General features: G+C 49.4%; 1 protein-coding gene across 1 annotated transcript in view; it reads left to right on the top strand.

Annotated features, from left to right (window-relative positions):
* ak5 (adenylate kinase 5) overlaps nt 1-19,023 on the top strand; it is a 135,021-nt gene that overhangs the window by 99,425 nt on the left and 16,573 nt on the right. The window contains exons 9-11 of the mRNA XM_056293301.1: nt 7,764-7,809; nt 8,824-8,868; nt 16,820-16,983. Coding sequence (XP_056149276.1) covers nt 7,764-7,809; nt 8,824-8,868; nt 16,820-16,983 — 255 coding nt within the window. The remainder of the gene's footprint in view (nt 1-7,763; nt 7,810-8,823; nt 8,869-16,819; nt 16,984-19,023) is intronic.

Consider the following 19,023-nt stretch of genomic DNA (forward strand, 5'->3'; position numbering starts at 1 on the left):
GTCCCCCTGGTGAAACTCCTCACTGTCGGGTGAAAAGAAGTGGCTGGTGACTCCACATGTATGGGAGGAGGGAGGCATGTGGTAGTCTGCAGCCCTCCCCGGATCGGCAGAGGGGGTGGAGCAGAAACCGGGACGGCTCCGAAGAGTGGAGTGATTGGCCGGATACAAAAGTTTTTATTCTTCTCTGACCTGTATCTACCGTGAATTTTAACTTATTTATAATCTGTTTTTTAGTTATTTCAGCTTTAGTTTTTAATTTCTCACACATTTATTGTTAATTTTTTTTTGTCTTCAGTTAATCTGGGGTGTCACATTCTTCATCTTTTTTGAGGTTGAACCGACGCCCACATTTCATTGCCAGCGACGCCTGCTGCAACGCTGCATTGTTGTGCATTCGACCTAAAAACTTCTTGGACTCGAACTTGAAACGCAGCGTTACGGTACATGAAGCAATGTGATGTTCTCACCACGCTTCTGGTGCCTTCAGCAGGCACCCATCCACAAAGCAATAAGTCTCCCGTCCCTCCGCCCTCATTATGTTTCCGCCCCCTGGTGGCCATTCATCCGTTCAACCTTGTGCAGCGCGCGTCTCTCCGGAGCGTTTCGGCTGTGAATCGCCACGTGTTTGGGACATAATCCACGAGGCCACGCTGCAGGAGCACGAGCGTCACTCTGAACGGCTTCCAAAAAAGACGCACACGCGCATGCACGCACTAGCACGCATGCACATACACACTCGCGCATTCGACTCCAGGAGTGACTGGTTGTGTTTCATTTGCTGTATTAGTTTCACATCATTTCTTCTGAGGCGAGTTTTTTCCTCCCCTAAAATCACCCAATTTCTCCTGTCCATAAAAGCTCACTGTTTTGTTTTGTTTTTCTTCTCTTTTTTTTTTTAACCCCTTTGTCTCCCCAATTGTACTTGGCCAATCACCCCACTCTCCCGAGCCGTCCCGGTCGCAGCTCCACCCCCCTCTGCCGATCCGGGGAGGGCTGCAGACTACCACATGCCTCCTCCCATACATGTTGAGTAGCCAGCCGCTTCTTTTCACCTGACAGTGAGGAGTTTCACCAGGGGGACGTAGCACGTGGGAGGATCACGCTACTCCCCCCCCCAGTTCCCCCTCCCCCCCGAACAGGTGCCCCGACTGACCAGAGGTGGTGCTAGTGCAGCGACCAGGACACATACCCACATCCGGCTTCCCACCCACAGACACAACCAATTGTGTCTGTAGGGACGCCCGACCAAGCCGGAGATAACGCGGGAATTCGAACCGGCGACCCCCGTGTTTGTAGGCAACGGAATAGACCGCTACACTACCCGGACGCCCTGTTTTCCTTCTTCTTTTTTTTGGTTGCAATTTTTTCTTTTGTCTGTGATTTTCATGCATCCGCCCACCCATTATCCAAGCCGCTTATCCTAATCAGGGTCGTGGGGATGCTGGAGCCTATCCCAGCAGTCATTGGGCGGTAGGTAGGGAAACACCATGGACAGGCCGCCAGGCCATCACAGGACCCCCCCCCCACACACACACACACATACGTAGGGGCAGTTTAGTATGGGCAATTCCCCTGACCTACTTGTCTTTGGACTGTGGGAGGAAACCCACGCAGACACGGGGAGAACATGCAAACTCCACACAGTGGACGACCTGAGATGACCCCCAAGTTTGAACTACCCCGGGGCTCGAACCCAGGACCTTCTTGCTGTGAGGTGACCGCGCTAACCACTGCGCCACCGTGCCGATTTTCATGCAAATAAGTGCATTTCCATCCGTCCTGTGTCTACACCTGCATAATCCAATACAGGGTTGCAGGGTCGTTTAACATTGATGTGTTTGGACTGTGGGAGGAAATCACACGCAAATACAGTGAGGATATGCAAACGCCGCACAGCTGGCCTTTAACTGAACCCAGGACCTTATGAAGTGACAGTGCTAAGCACTGAGCCAATGTGCTGCCATAAATAAACTCATTAAACTGAGCTAGAAGAACAACTATGGAAGATAACGACATTTTTAGCGGCATAAGAATGACACAGAGCTCTGTTATCTTTCTGAAGGAGACTCGTATAGTTTCGTGCATACGAATAGGATCATCGAGACAGCTGAGCTAAGAATAGGTTATTTTGTTGGCCTGTGCATGTGTTGTGAGTCTGCATCTGTGTAAGTGTGTCACATTGTGGATTTGAATAATATTGGGCTTGACAACAGAGATTCTTGTGTCTACTCTCTGGAAAGCTCATTATCTAATGCTTCTCCATCAGTGGTAATTTGCACTCACTGAGCAGGACTCAGCGATGAAACTAAATGACTCCATGAGGCAAATCAAGTCACTCTGGCATATAGAATACACAAGTATTAATCAATGTTGTGTGACATGATTTGCATGAAGCATTTGCATTTGAATTGCTTAGGTTTTTTTTTAAGGTTTGCCTCTCTACGCTTTATAAATGAAGATAATTTTAAGTCACAGTCTTGCATAGATTTTCTATCTATCTATCGATCAATCTATCTAGCGAGCTAGCTAGCTACCTACCCACCCAGATAGGAAAATTGCTGTGGACTGGACCCGTCCCACACCGGACACTTCATCCGGCCCACATACCGCATGGAATGATGGCACTTGGGCGGTCCACTCCTGTTTGCCAGATCTGGGCCAGAACCAAGCCATAGCAATGCCGCATGTGCCACATATTTGCCAAAGGTGGCCCATATTTGTTTTGTGATATTTGGGCCATATTCACCATTTACCACACGGGCCACTTCCGGGTCACATCCAGATTACATGTTGCAGAGAGCACCGCATCTTTGCCAAAAAAGGCCCACATTTGATTTGACATATTTGGGCCATATTTACTATTATACACATGGGCCACTTCAGGCTCACATCCATTTTGTCAGGGCCAGAAGAAGGTCATCAGTGCTGCATCATTGCCTGAAGTGGCCCACATCCAGATGCTATCTGGGTACCTATCGATTTTTCCTCACCCATGACCTATGGTAGGGGTGTTTATAATTTTGTGGACCTTGGTCTCAGGTAGCTAAACTGTAATGTATTTATTGGCATTGCTACCATACTGTCAATCTTTAGGGCTCTTCCGCTTCCAGTGTGGGGAGATGGCAGTGCAAATTCACGTTTGCAGCAGCCTCACCCAGTACCGTCCATGCAGTGTGTTTGTCCACGTCTGTGTCTAAGTTTGTGTCTTCATTCGATGGCTGGGAGAGCTTGTGCTGGATCGGCTGGGAGAACTTGGTCTGCTGCGTCCTGTGGGCTCAGGGACCACGGCCCTGCCTGGAGCTGCACCAAAGAGGAAACACTGAGGATGGTCTGACAGGACGTGGAAGTGGGGCAGGCTAAGCTAACTGTTAGCCCATGCAGACCGGTAGTTCTGACAGTCATCCTGGCTGGCGTTCGTTCTCTTGGACAGTGATTTTTTTTGTTGCTTAATTTGGATATATATGTTTAGTTTGGATATATGTGTTCTTAGTTTGGATATATGTGTTCTTAGTTTGGATATATGTGTTCTTAGTTTGGATATATGTGTTCTAGTTTGGATATATGTGTTTAGTTTGGATATATGTGTTCTTAGTTTGGATATATGTGTTCTAGTTTGGATATATGTGTTTAGTTTGGATATATGTGTTTAGTTTGGATATATGTGTTCTTAGTTTGGATATATGTGTTCTAGTTTGGATATATGTGTTCTTAGTTTGGATATATGTGTTTAGTTTGGATATATGTGTTCTTAGTTTGGATATATGTGTTCTAGTTTGGATATATGTGTTTAGTTTGGATATATGTGTTCTTAGTTTGGATATATGTGTTCTAGTTTGGATATATGCGTTCTTGGTTTGGATATATGTGTTTAGTTTGGATATATGTGTTCTTAGTTTGGATATATGTGTTCTAGTTTGGATATATGTGTTCTTAGTTTGGATATATGTGTTTAGTTTGGATATATGTGTTTAGTTTGGATATATGTGTTCTAGTTTGGATATATGTGTTCTTAGTTTGGATATATGTGTTCCTAGTTTGGATATATGCGTTTAGTTTGGATATATGTGTTCTTAGTTTGGATATATGTGTTCTTAGTTTGGATATATGTGTTCTAGTTTGGATATATGTGTTCTTAGTTTGGATATATATGTTTAGTTTGGATATATGTGTTCTTAGTTTGGATATATGTGTTCTAGTTTGGATATATGTGTTTAGTTTGGATATATGTGTTCTTAGTTTGGATATATGTGTTCTAGTTTGGATATATGCGTTCTTAGTTTGGATATATGTGTTTAGTTTGGATATATGTGTTCTTAGTTTGGATATAGTATGTGTTCTAGTTTGGATATATGTGTTCTAGTTAGGGTATGTGTGTTCTTAGTTTGGATATATGTGTTCTTAGTTTGGATATATATATATTCTTAGTTTGGATATATGTGTTCTTAGTTTGGATATATATGTGTTCTTAGTTTGGATATATGTGTTTAGTTTGGATATATGTGTTCTTAGTTTGGATATATGTGTTTAGTTTGGATATATGTGTTCTTAGTTTGGATATATGTGTTCTAGTTAGGGTATGTGTGTTCTTAGTTTGGATATATGTGTTCTTAGTTTGGATATATATATATTCTTAGTTTGGATATATGTGTTCTAGTTTGGATATATATGTGTTCTTAGTTTGGATATATGTGTTTAGTTTGGATATATGTGTTCTTAGTTTGGATATATGTGTTTAGTTTGGATATATGTGTTCTTAGTTTGGATATATGTGTTCTTAGTTTGGATATATGTGTTTAGTTTGGATATATGTGTTCTTAGCTTGGATATAGTATGTGTTCTTGTAGTTTTTGGATGTGTTTTTGTCATTGTGTTGCACTGCTGTGGGCTGGGGGAAATGATATTTCGTTTCACTTCATGTACGCAAGTACATGAAGTGACATGACAAAGTGTTGCTGATTCCTGATTCTGAGTCCCTCAGGGGCCACCTATGCTGAAGCTGTATTGCACCGTGCGTTGTAAGAGGTTTGCAGATGAGCATCAGCTAACTGCATTATGTTGTTCATGTGTTGCCCTCCATGTCCTAATGTCCTCTTGGAGACAGTTCACACAGCTCCATGTCAGGTCCTGGCAGTTGTTGGCGTGAGCCAGTTCTGTTCACGAATGGAGTCAATCACATCACCAAAGCCACTTGTTATATAACTGCCATGTTCCCGCTGGCTGTCACTGGGTTGCAAGTGTCCCAGCATGATTTCCATATGACATTTTCAGTCTCACACATAAGGGAAAGAAACAGGGATAGCTTAATGCAGAGTCCTCTGGACAAGATGGATGCAGGAGACAAAGTACATCGAAGAGACTGACCCTTGTGTTGTGGTGAGGTTATTTCATCTGTAACGTGGGAGACGGTGTCGTCTCCTGTTAGTGACCTCTCCAGTGGAGCCCAGACTCATTTCGGTAGCACGCTGCTCCGCGAAAGGACAGCGAGGGGAGAGGCGGCACTCCGATTTTCGCCCTGCAAACCCAGCTCTGACCTCCTCTGTTTCTTTTCGTTCTCTCTTTCTTTCCTTGTTTCTTTCTCCTCTCTATCTCGCTCTCTTCTTCGTCTCCTCCTCTCTGAGCACATGTGACACAGCAATCAGTCAGAGAGGAGGGAGAGTGTTTCTTCCACACTTCAGCCGTGCTGTGTAACAGCATGTGTTCCCGGTTTGCCACCGGAGAAATGACTCCAGGCTCATCTTGCGAGGCCGACACCTCAGTCTCACCGCCGCGTGGTCAAGTAACGAGCAGGGAGACACGGCCGGCCCTTATTGGATTTGCTGGAATAGGTGCCTTACTGGCAGAGCCTAATGTGAAGGATGACTTGTCATCCGAGTGGGGGGGGGGGCACTGGGAGGCTGATTCTCAGCGATTTCTCCTCGTCTTGCCTGGTTGCGTGGGAGTGGGTGTTGTCTCGGTCGTGTTTCTGTGTGTCACATATGATATGTGTTATATTGTATAACATCATGGGAACTGTTTACCATGGTCCAGATGAGATGTGGTGGTGCTGAGGCGTGTGGGAGTGCGTGCGTGAGCATGCCCATGTGCAAGTACGCATCTCCTAGTATCAACATGTGTAACTAATGCATGTATTTGGACATTTGAACACATACACACCATGTACAAGCTCTACTGTGATTGCCCGATCTCTCTTATTCTCTCTCTCTCGCTCGCTTTCTCTCTTCCACATTCTGTGTGAGTCATCAGACCGGTTGTTGTGCCCACACCCCACACTCGCTCATCTCTCGCACCCCCACCAGCAGCCCTCCTCCGTATCGACTGCCGTTAGTTAACACCAGGAGAACTCTGCCGGACTTTCACTTTACGTCTGCAACTCAACTGGATTGTATTTAAAAATCGACAGGCGCTCCATCGCAAACTGTGCACTGACTCCAACAGTGAGGGTTTTTTTATTTCACTCTCTAAATCACGGCCAGGATGTGTCCGAGCAGTACACACTGAACAGTTGGAGGTGTATAAAAAACATAGAGAGATGCAATTTCTCTCCTGTAGTCTGTCTGCAGCTTGTACTGGCTTCTAGACTGCCGTGTGGCTCAGCTTCTTTGTCTGAGGTGTTTCCAGGCAGCCGGCACCCTGTGGGCCACTGGTCCACGGACATGTCCGACACACGTCACTGAAAGGCCTGCAAAAGGAAATTGTTTGAGGCCCTTCTGTGTGGAGGTTGCGTGATCTCCCTGCCTTCTGAGTTGGTCAGTCAAAGACTCCACATAACCCACAGGTAGAACATGGATGTGTGAGCGATTGCATGTGGATCCTATAGACCAGCGACTTACCCAGGGTACCTCCATACAGCCTGCCCCCAGCCTACACCCTGAAGTGGATTAAGCTAGAACAGACATTAAATAAATGTTTTGAACCAGCTGGGGGGGAATGGCTCAAAAACACTTGCCACGGGCATCCAGGTGGCGTGGCGGTCTACTCCGTTGCCTACCAACACAGCGATCGCTGAATCGCATCCCCGTGTTACCTCTGGCTTGGTCGGGCGTCCCTACAGACACGATTGGCCGAGCATGTGGTAGTCTGCAACCCTCCCTGGATCAGCAGAGGCGGTGGAGCAGTGACCGGGACGGCTCAGAAGAGCGGGGTAATTGGTCGGATACAATTGGGGAGAAAAAGGGAGACCCCTCCCCCCAAAAAAAACACGGGCCATGACGCTGGTAAAAGAAATCAGCCACAATTGGATTTTGTTCGCTGTTCCCTTCTATGCAGTTGGCTGGTAAAACTGCAAAAGTGGGAGGTGGATTGTGTAACTTACCAGCTTGTGTGTGTAATACCAAGATAAAACTTCCTGTGGCAATAGATGTGATTGTTAAGTTCATCTCACTCTCCCTTGCTCCCTTAGTATGTCTGTCTCTCCGCCTCTCTCTCTCTCATCCCACTCTCTGAGAAAGTCTCTGATGCCAGATGTGAATGGTGCTGAGGAGAATAATCCCTGTCTTGTGGCTATCCCACACCTACCCCCCCCCTCCACCAGACACCATCTCCCCCGGTCTCTTAGCTCCTGTGTGTTTGCTAAAGGGAGAGGAAGGCTTGCAGAGGACTGAATGTTATTGCTCATTCTCTCTCTGAAGTGTTGTCTCTCTTCTCTTCTCTTCTCCTCTGCTCTCCTCTCCTGTCTTTCCATTTCACCATTCCTCCCTTTCTCTCTCTCTCTCTCTCTCTCTCTCTCTCTCTCTCTCTCTCTCTCTCTCTCTCTGTCTATCCAGGTTGAGGAGGGAGGAGCAGCTGAATATGCTGAAGGATCTACTGAAAGTGAGTGACTGAGACTTGGTTATCCGTGTGTCTTTGTGCATGTACAGAAATGTTGAGTCTGGGGTGCCGCGGTAGCTCACCCGGTAGAACGTGTACTACATAAGGCTGAGTCCTTAACAGTGGCGGGTGGTGCTAAAAAAAAAATGTTGGGGGGAGGGTGCAGTTTACCTTGGCGCAGCACACCTGACAGCTGCTTTGATATCCACACAGTCACAGAGTTATTAAGAAGGACGATGTAGCCTATAGAATTTATCAGGGTTCGTAGGCGGTGGATGATTGACAGTCGAGACGAGGCGTTGTGGTGGGTGTGAACATGATTGACAGCCACGGGTGCGAAGACGGATGTGGGTATGTGTCCTGGTCGCTGCACTAGCACCTCCTCTGGTTGGTCGGGGCGCCTGTTTGGGGAGGAGGGGGAACTGGGGGGGAATAGCGTGATCCTCCCACGCGCTACGCCCCCCTGGTGAAACTCCTCACTGTCAGGTGAAAAGAAGCGGCTGGCGACGCCACATGTATCGGAGGAGGCATGTGGTAGTCTGCAGCCCTCCCCGGATCGGCAGAAGGGATGGAGCAGTGACCGGGATGGCTCAGAAGAGTGGGGTAATTGGCCAAGTACAACATGGGGAGAAAAACGGGAGAAACCCCCCCCCCTCCCAAAAAAACCAACTTCCTGTCATGCAACTTAATTTTTTTTAAGTTGCATGATGCAACTTATTCCACTAAAATGTACCCTCCCGCTAAAATGTTCCCTATGGATAGGGTACATTTTAGCATGATGCAACCTATTTCCATATTTTCAAGTTGCTGTCATGCAACTTATTCCACATGCTCAAATGTAGCCTATCAATCCATAATGGAGACCACCACAAGGTTGACTTACCTCGTACAGGTTGTGGTTCGTCTGTTGTGGTTGTGATTCGTGTCGGTGTTGAGCCCTCTGCATCACAGCCATGACGGGCACGATGGGGGAAAAAGCAACCGTCATCTCAGCTCTTACGTCTCTCTCTTCAACAGGTTTCTGCGCAGAACAGAAGACACCAAAGATCATCTTCATGATAGGTATGTACATGGCGCGCACTCACACAGACACACAAAACAACGCAAACGCACAAACTAGAGACGATATGACAACGAGTGGGTCAATCCCATGCTATGGTTTTGTGTGTGTGTGTGGGACTTGTGTATGTATATGTGCACTAGTATGTGAGAAAGAGAGAAGGGGATCACTTAGCCGTCTCTGAGAGTGTGGTGGAATGTGATCCCCGAGGCTCGCCGTGCTAATTACTGCCAAGACAGACAGACAGATGAAGGTTAATTACTGAGAAGACAGACAGACGGATGAAGGGTAATTACTGAGAAGACAGACAGACGGATGAAGGGTAATGGTTGGAGAGGGGCACCCAGTACCTCCATTAACCTCCATTTATTTTGCTGCCATAGAAAATTACTGGAGATTGTCTAGCCATTAAAAGATTGTTAATGCAGTACTGGTAGTGTGTCTGTCTGACGTGCAGTCTGTGTGAGTAGGACTTGTGTGTGTGTGTGTGTGTGTGTGTGTGTGTGTGTGTGTGTGTGTGTGCGCAACATTTATTTTCCATCACACAGCTCATATCAGTTATGTGTAACCGTGTAGAGCCCCACGAGGTAAACACACAAAACAGACTTCTGGACATCTGGGTGGTATGGCGGTCTATGCCGTTGCCTACCAACACGGGGATCGCTGGTTCAAATCCCCGTGTTACCGCCGGCTTGGTCGGGCGTCCCTACGGACACAATTGGCCGTGTCTGCGGGTGGGAAGCCGGATGTGGGTACGTGTCCTGGTCGCGGCACTAGCGCCTCCTCTGGTCGGTCGGGGCGCCTGTTTTGGGGGGAGGGGGAACAGCGTGATCCTCCCACACGCTACGTCCCCCCTGGCGAAACTCCTCACTGTCAGGTGAAAAGAAGCGGCTGGCGACCCCACCTGTACCGGAGGAGGCGTGTGGTAGTCTGCAGCCCTCCCCGGATCGGCAGAGGGGGTGGAGCATCCGAGACGGCTCGGAAGAGTGGGGTAATTGGCCGGATCCATTTGGGATCCAACTGGGGAGAAAAAGGGGGAGGGGCCCTATTCGGCACTCCATTTTAAGCTTAATTACCATGTGGACGTGTGGATTACTTGAGAGCCCTCGAAACAAATGCAGCCACGGGCAAGTCATCTATAAAACAGCAAAACGCATTTCTCCCAACTAACCTGCCAGTGCCTCAGCTCTGCGGACCCCTCCCCCCCCCTGGACCCCCCCCCCCCCACACACACACACACACACATTACTCCATTACCGTCCTCATATGCTAGATCAGATTTGTGTGGCCGGGAAAGGGCAAGCCGTTTCTGTAGCCACTTCAAAAGTCCCTGTGACTTTGAAAACATCAGAACCCCCCCCCCCCCCCCCCCGACTCCCCGCCTCCGCATCGAAATGTTCAATTCCCCCTTGCTGTTCTCACTGTGCCCTTCCCTCCCCTCCCTCCCTCTGTATGTGTGTGTGCCGTCACAGGATGACGGATGTTGCTTGTTACCCAGCCACCCCTTGCTGCTGCTGTCGCCGCCGCCGCCGCCGGCGGTGCACAGGTTATCTTCCCTACACAGTTCCACCGCCAGGGAACCAGACGTCTTCCCGGGAGCGCTGACGATGTGGGGCGACAGCGAGAAACGGGGCATTTAATGTTCAGGGCGAAACTTGTCGGTTGCGTTTGTGCTTCAGAGAGATGAAGGGACGGTCCCGGCACACAGACCCTGGGCAGAGAGGACTTCAGACTCAGGGTCTCCTCAGAAGTATTAGACACAATTACAACATCAAGGGGAGGCAGTTCCCTGCTAGGGAGACAGGGCAGACATGTTTGAAAATGGCGCCGATGCCGAGGGCCCCGGTGGTCTTTCTAGGGAGGTGTACACGTTTGCCCTTTTCTGTCTTCGCTCTCTGTCTCCACTTCCGGCTTTCATGTTCTTGCTGGAAGGTTTTCATCATTGCTTTCTTTGTCTCTCGCTCCGCTTTTTCCAACCCGGGTCTTGTTTTTGTAGTTTCTGCTGTTGTGCGTATCAGGAATCGGGGAACAATTTCTGGTCGTCTCTTTCGTGTACTTGCGTACGCAAAAGGAACAAAATTCCGTTTCCCCCAGCCCACAGCAACACACATCCGAAATTTCCCAAACACGACACCACCAAAAACATACAAAAACAGAGAACAAAGCAAAACAAACCACAAACCACAAACACTGAACAACACAGCCCACTCAGGGCAACACGGTCCAAAAATTCCACCGTCCAGAGAACGAACACCAGCCAGGATGACCGTCGGAGCTTCCGGTCTGCATGGACTACCAATTAGCTTAGCCTGCCCCGCTTCCGCGTCCTGTCAGACCGTCCTCGGTGTTTCCTCCATGGGCGCAGCTCCGGCAGGGCCGTGGTCCCTGGGCTCACCGGATGCAGCAGACCAGGCTCTCCCAGACAGACACCTTCAACACACCTCCCCGCACTCCACACGACGACACTAAAACACAGTCATCCAAAGGAATTGAATCAAGTTCGTGCCTTTCTGACTAGACCAAGCCAGTCAGACTAGCTTGGTCTAGTCAGAAAGGCACGAACTGAGGAAGCCTCTTGGATGAGAGGCGAAACGTCTTCACGGATATATACCAAGTCCAGTTGCACTTGATTCAATTCCTTTGGATAACCATGACCTGGATGAATGAGAACATTCACAGACATAAAACACAGTCAACACTAGGCGAGGCCGCCGCCAGACCGCCCTCTGTGCTATCGGAACTGCCGGTCTGCATGGGCTAGCAGTTAGCTTAGCCTGTCCTGCTTCCGCATCCTGTCAGACCACCCTCGGTGTTACCTCTTAGGGCACAGCTCCGGTCAGGGCCGTGGTCACTGGGCCCACAGGATGCAGCAGACCAAACTCTCCTAACCATCAAACGAAGACAAAACAAACACACTGCATGGACGGTACTGGGTGAGGCGGCCGCAAACATAAGTTCGCGCCGCCATCTTCCTACACCGGTACTGGGTGAGGCCACTGCAAATGTGAATTCATGCCGCCATCTTCCAACATCAGGAGCGGAATATCGGTTGTGATGTCATTTAACTCACCGGCTTCATTGCGGAGATCATTAATGGCAACACTGCTGGACTCAGCTTTACAACACAGTCCTATGGGGCAGCTTAACACGAGCATCAGACACATTTCAGCAAGTCCAGTCTATCCCAGTTATCTAAACCACGTATTTGGAAGTGAAAACGAAAGTGCAAGTTAAGGGTCATTAGTCGAAATGTCCAATATGATCAATGGTCGAGCGCATTGCTGAGCAACTCTCTGGTTCATCTTGCAGGACTGACCAGCCTGGACCCACCACAGGTATTTATCAGCCATACTGAGCAGTCATAGTTCATGGAAAACATGTACACAGTTAACTGAGACACTAGGGGTTTGTTGTTGTTGTTGTTGTTGTTAAAAGGACAGGTTTAAGGATTGTGTCCAGCTGCCCCATAAGACGCTGTTGTAAAGCTGTGTGCAGCGGTGGTCCCATGTCCGAAATCCCCAAAATGAAGCTGATGAATGGCAAAAACTACAAAAATAACGCCCACCCACCCCCTCCACCCCCTCCAAAACACAAAAGAAGTATCATTCAACCGGAGGCAAAACTACCACATATGCAGGTAATGCAGCTGCATTGGGGCCCACAACAGTTTCGGGCCCGCACAAATGGACCCCTTTTTATCTCACCACGATCGTATCAAAGGTCTCGAGCACGGAGTCTACGGTATACGGTATGTTCAAAAATGCTCAAAGTCTGCCCGCGCATAATTATGGACACGCGTAGCAAAATCCACACAGAAGAGTTAGCTAGCTGGCGAAGTGTCAAGACTTCACACAGGGAAAAACCCGGAGAGTGCGTCTATGATGTAAGTGGGACTTATTTATTATTTATTAGACTAATGATCAACCGACACACTTGTGTTTTGTGTATATAAGACCCATGTCAGACATGAATAATGTTGTCAATGTGCGGGCGCGCCATCACGGGTAATGTTTTCATCTGTCACGGTGCTCCGACGCCAGATTTGGTTAAGTAGGCCAGTCTGTCACCATCCTGGCCTTGCTCGTCTGTAGCACGGCGGTCTGTTTTCCCGGTAATAGTTTCATTTAGGTGTCAGCTGCGCAGAGCATTTCACTGCTGCCGATCGGTTTAAAGCTGCGTGATGTCACTTCTGACACGACGATATGCTGCGCCTGACACGCCGCCGCATTCAACACCGCAAAAGTGTGCATCAAAATCAGCTTTTTCTTCATTCTGCACTCAGTCTTTAAGCCTTAAGCCGAGTTTAAGAAAGTAAAGCATCTGCTGCAGGAGGGATGCGGATCAAGTATCTGGTTTGAAGAACTTCCTTCAATCAATTAGCTTTGTTTTGAATCCAGAGACGAGTGATTAATTTGCCTTCTTTCAAGATGCGGGCGGCCATGTCTCAGGGGAGGTGTTTAGAAGGGAAAGAAGCAGCTTAACTCGCGCTTTCTTCTTGTTGTTGTTGTTTTGAAAGGGAAATAAAACTGCAAGAAGATCAAGTGACTTACTCAGAGACATTTGTTTTCGCTGTGTAACGCCTACTCGTCTCTTTCTCACCCTCCCTCGCTGCCTCCTCGTTCCTTGGCTCATCTCTCGCCGTCTCCTACTCCCACTCTCTCTGACACTCTCCATCTGTCACTCTGGCCGTCCTCGAGGGCAAGGCCGTATCGGAGGGGTTCACACATGGTGGGTTTCGTTCAGTCTCCTCAGCTGTGCCCCATCTCTACGCCTTCAGTTGTGTGGGATGTTGAACCGCTAGCTCGAGAACTACCAGAACCGCCCGAGTGAATGTAGAAGTGTGAATTGCTTGAGGAGCTCACCAAGGCCCCGGTCAGACAGAACATGTTTTGAACCAGTGCAGCGCCGCCTCCTTCTTCTCCTTCTTCTTCTTCTTTTTTTTTTTTATTGTTGCTGGACAACCACCGAATCGACTGTCCTTAGCCAAACCATTCACAGTAGATACAGGTCAGAGAAGAATAAAAACTTTATTGGGGGGGGGGAATTTCCCCCCCTTTTTCTCCCCAATTGTATCCAGCCAATAACCCCACTCCTCCGAGCCGTCCCAGTCACTGCTCCACCCCCTCTGCTAATCCAGGGAGGGCTGCAGACTACCATGTGTCCTCCAATACATGTGGAGTCACCAGCAGCTTCTCTTCACCTGACAGTGAGGAGTTTCACCAGGGGGATGTAGCACATGGGAGGATCACACTATTCCCCCAGTTCTCCCTTTTCCCCAAAGTGAATATTTTTTTCCTAGGATGAATCCGGAATGTTCCCGCCCTCAGGTGCTAGGATTGGCCAGATCTGCCTGTCAGTCAAGGCCAATGCGAATGCGTAACAACCCTAACCCTAACCCTAACCCTAGCCACGTTTGCTAGCTAACTGTTAGCCATTAGCCACATTTGCAACCAAGATAACTGTGCCAACATAACTGTGTACGGTAACAACATTACGTTCCAGAACAGCCGCATCGGTGTTGACTGACAGGCAGATCTGGCCAATCCTAGTGCCTGAGGGCGGGAACTTTCCGGATTCATCCTAGGAAAAAAAATATTGGCCTCCCCAAACAGGCGCCCCAACCGACCCGAGGAGGCACTACTGCAGCGACCAGGACACATACCCACATTCGGCTTTCCACCTGCAGACACGGCCAATTGTGTCTGTCGGGACGCCCGACCAAGCCAGAGGTAACACGAGGATTCGAACCAGCGATCCCCATGTTGGTAGGCAACGGAACATAATTTACTGTTATAGAAACAATACAGAAATGTGCATAGCGGGAGCACCCCGGTGGCTCATCTGGTAGAACCCGTACTACATAAGGCTGAGCCCCTACCACAGCGGCCTGGGTTCGAATCCAGCCAGCACCCTTTGCTGCATGTCATCCCCTCTCTCCCCTGCCTTTCCTGTGTCTCTCTCTTGACTATCACTATCCAGTAAAGGCAGAAAATGCCAAAGAATGATAATCTTTAAAAGCAATGGGCATAGCATAATTCTGGCAAAATCAATTTGGTAATTGATATTTTAGAGACCCCCCCCCCCAAAAAATCTCCCAGTTAATGTTTTCAGCAGAGTCCCCATCTTTCCACGAGAAGCTGAGTTCCTGATGGCCTACCTGTGGCTTGCACCCTGAGTCCATCTGCAAAGTGGCTTCGCTAACAAGCTTTAACAGGAACTGGACCCTGGTCAGTTATTTTGCAGACCGTCACACCTCTCTCCAAACAGCCCATCTGGCTCGAGACAGGTTAAAGGACAGACAGGGAAGAGGAAGAGCGAGAGAGAGAGAGAGAGAGAGAGAGAGAGAGAGAGAGAGAGAGAGAGAGGAAGAGAGAGAGAGAGAGAGACTCTTTGCCATCAATAAAGTCTCTGCAGATGTCTTGGTGGTTTTAACAGATTTGTTTATTCTGGCTTTTTTAATCTTTGTCTTGGAACAAATGACTGTTGAGCCCTCGGTCACCACCCTGTTCGTGGCGCGGCGGCGCCACAGCTGTTGTTCCCCTCCCTCCCTCCCTCCCTCCCTCCCTGCCGCAGATGTCAGCCGAAAAAGAGGCCGTCCGTATGGGGTGAGCGAGCACGGCAGTCAGACCGCGGTGAATAAATTCATTCAGTGAAATGGGCTGAATGTACAATGAATGACTCCATCACTGCCGGAGCGTGTTAAGGTCCTCTCCTCCGACAGCGAGGCGAGCCCCGCTCAGACCCGGCCTGGCACTCGCACCACGCCTTGCATGGCGATGGCGAGGAGTGCGTGCCGTCTTGCAGCCCGGGCCCCGGCTCGTCTCTCGTGAGGCGGCTGGCCGAGGGCACCGACTCCCGGACGCAGGCGGAATAATCATGACCGCGGAGCCTGTGTGTTTTTACTGGGCTCTGGGCTAATTACTGCCAAGCAGGTGGCGCCGCCGCCGCCTCACAGCCGCATAACGAACCCAACTCACGGGGAAATGTGCACGCTGGCCACGTCACGGCGGTGCAGCAGATGGAGAATACCGTTTTGAGAACCACAAGTGTTCGACATCTTGGATAGTTTATTGACTTTATTTGGGCCTGTCGGGTGGCTAGCTAGTGTGTGTGTGTGTGTGTGTGTGGGTGGGGGGGGGCGTGCCTGTGTGTGTGTGTGTGTGTCTACAGCCGCAGGTGGTGGTGGCAGGACAGGTAGATTCTGATAGAGGAGAAAAGATGGTAATCGTCTCTGATAGCCAGGCTCTGAGCCTCTGGCTACACATCACAACCACATCTCACACACACACACACACACACACACACACACAAGTAAGCTGCCACCCACCCACCTCCCATTCCATAGTCATGTTTCTCTTTCACCACCCTCCGTCTCTCTCCATCCCTCCCACTCGCTCGCTCCCCCTTCCACTATCTCTCAGTTCACCCGCCCACTCACTTCTCCCCCTCTCCGCCTCCTCCGCCCCCCCCCCGTCCTTCTCACTGGCTCTCTTCTGTTCAGTCCCCTCCCTCCTCCTCCCCTCTACCAATCCTTTTACACCATCTCCCGGTTTCATGCCCCTCTTTGGCCCCCTCTCCGTTCTGTCCGGTCCTCGTCCTCCTCTGTCACTCTGTGTTTTCTGTCTGACTGACTCCCTCGCCGCACGCCGCTCCCTCCCACTTACTTACCGTCTCTCGATTGGATTTGTGTGTGTGTGTGTGTGTGTGTGTGTGTGTGTGGTGGGCATACTCTCCCTCTCGGGTGCCTGGCCTGCAGTGAGCATCTGCCTGTGTGCACACTTCACACACACACACACACACACACACACACACACGTTGGTGCGTGTGTGCGAGCGGGTGTAAAGGCGTGGCCTGCTGTGCACGTGGGGAGGCGCTGATCCACCTCACCCTTTTTTCTCCCCCTCTGCCTCTGTGTTGCCTGCTCGTGTGCGTGTTGTCCGTTTCCTGTCGAAGGCGGGCCGGGTTCGGGGAAAGCGCTCCAGTGTGAGAGGATGGAGGAGAGGTTCGGCCTGCGCCGAGTCACCCCGGCTGACCTGATCTGTAACGAGCTGCAGTCGGATGGCGAGCGGGGTCGCTTCCTACGGGACGCCCTGGAGAGGGGCGAGCAGCTCCCCGAGGTCAGTAACATGAGTTAAACACATCATCGAGGGCGGGAGACATTATCTAAAACTATACTTGACGTCACTGTGTCGATCATCTCGTCATCCTCTGTGTTTGTCAGCTGCCGAATGCCATTGGCATCTCTCTCGTCAATTCAGTCCTTCAGTCCAGCAATAAAGTGTTTCGTTATAGCTGTGGGTTCCCTGAACATACACACACACACATATATATATATATATATATATATATATATATATATATATATATATCAAGCTAAGTAGGACACTCCAGATGTCCCTATCCCCAACAACGCCCTCCAGCTCCTCCTGGGGGATCCCAAGGCGTTCTCAGGCCAGATTGGACATGTAGTCCCTCCAGCGAGTTCTGGGTCTACCCCGGGGTCTCCTCCCAGTTGGACGTGCCCAGAAAACCTCCAAAAGAAGGCGCCCAGGAGGCATCCTGATCAGATGCCCAAACCATCTCAACTGGCTCCTTTTGACGCGAAGGAGAAGCGGCTCAACTCCGAGCTCCATCCGGATGTCAGAGCCCCTCCCCCCGTCTCTAAGGCTGAGCCCAGACACCCTGCGGAGGAAACTCATTTCAGCTGCCAAAGCTCATGACCATAGGTGAGGGCTGGAACCAAGATTGACTGGTAAATTGAGAGCTTTGCCTTGCGGCTCAGCTCCCTCTTCACCACGACGGTCCGGTACAACGTCCGCATTACTGCTGATGCTGCACCAGTGCGGCTGTCAATCTCCCGCTCCATCCTACCTTCACTCATGAACAAGACCCCGAGATACTTCAACTCCTTCACTTGAGGCAACAACTCATCCCCAACCCCATATATATATATATATTATATATCCATCCATTATCCAAACCGCTTATCCTGCTCTCAGGGTTGCAGGGAGGGATGCTGGAGCCTATCCCAGCAGTCACTGGGCAGCAGGCAGGTCGCAGGCCATCACAGGGATCCTATACATACATTATATATACTGTAATCACCCTGTTTATGTACTGCATTAGGATAAGCGCTTCAGATAATGGATGGATGGATTATTGTCACTGTATAAGAAATAATTGTTTACTGTGTCCCAGTTTCCAGTTGAGTGTTTGGCTGAAACTGTGTCCACAAGTGTGCTGGACACGACCTGTAAACACCGCGTAGCTGAAACTGTGATGATCAACAGACAACTGGCGACCCACAGAAAGAAAATGATGGACTCAAGCCATCCTTTGAGAAACAACACCCTGCAGAAATTTCACCTATTTATTACATAGTACACTATTAAATTAGGTACTTTCGTTTAGTTATTCAGTCAGTAGGACAGCTGAGAGGGATGCAGAATAGGGGAGAGACAGGAAAAGACATTTTTATTGTGGGTGGGGGGACACATGTGTGATACCAGAGGCAGCAGCCCACTCGATTCAGTTTAGCTCTAATCCCCCCCGTGTCCCACAGGGTGACATTGGATTTGCTGCTCGGTGGTTTAGAAACAGCTGCATTTCCAGAAGATCAAATTCTTTCCCCCGGCAGACCGCAGCACACATGCCACTTAATATACTGAACGATGAAACACACACTCGTACCTATTGACACAGAAATTGATTTGGCTCCGTGCAAGCGAATACAGATTTACTCACAATAGGATTCCTCTGCACTTTGCAGCAAGCTCTGTGTAAGAATGACGATAAACGGCATGAAATGGTACACCACAAAGTGGGGTGAGGGAAAATGAGACACCTAAAAGTGAGAACGGAGCGGTCCCAAACGTTGGAGATTACTTTCCCTGAGGTTACGCGTCCAGAAACGCTCTCCCAGACAGATGTGGCCTGGCTGCCTCACCGCATGCTGCAGCTACGAACTGTTAAAGCGATCCGCCGCCAGGGAGTGCAAACCCCATCAATTACCTCCATCCCCATAGTCAGAGGCTTATCCGCTGAGAAGAAGGTAGCACATTCAATAGGTTGGGAAAAAATGGATCCGACTCCCTGTTGGTGTAGTCACCTCCACAAGCCTCTTGGCAGATGTTTCAGCCTTCTTAAGACAATTTACT

This window comes from Lampris incognitus, chromosome 14, assembly GCF_029633865.1.
Source record: "Lampris incognitus isolate fLamInc1 chromosome 14, fLamInc1.hap2, whole genome shotgun sequence".
NCBI lineage: Eukaryota > Metazoa > Chordata > Actinopteri > Lampriformes > Lampridae > Lampris > Lampris incognitus.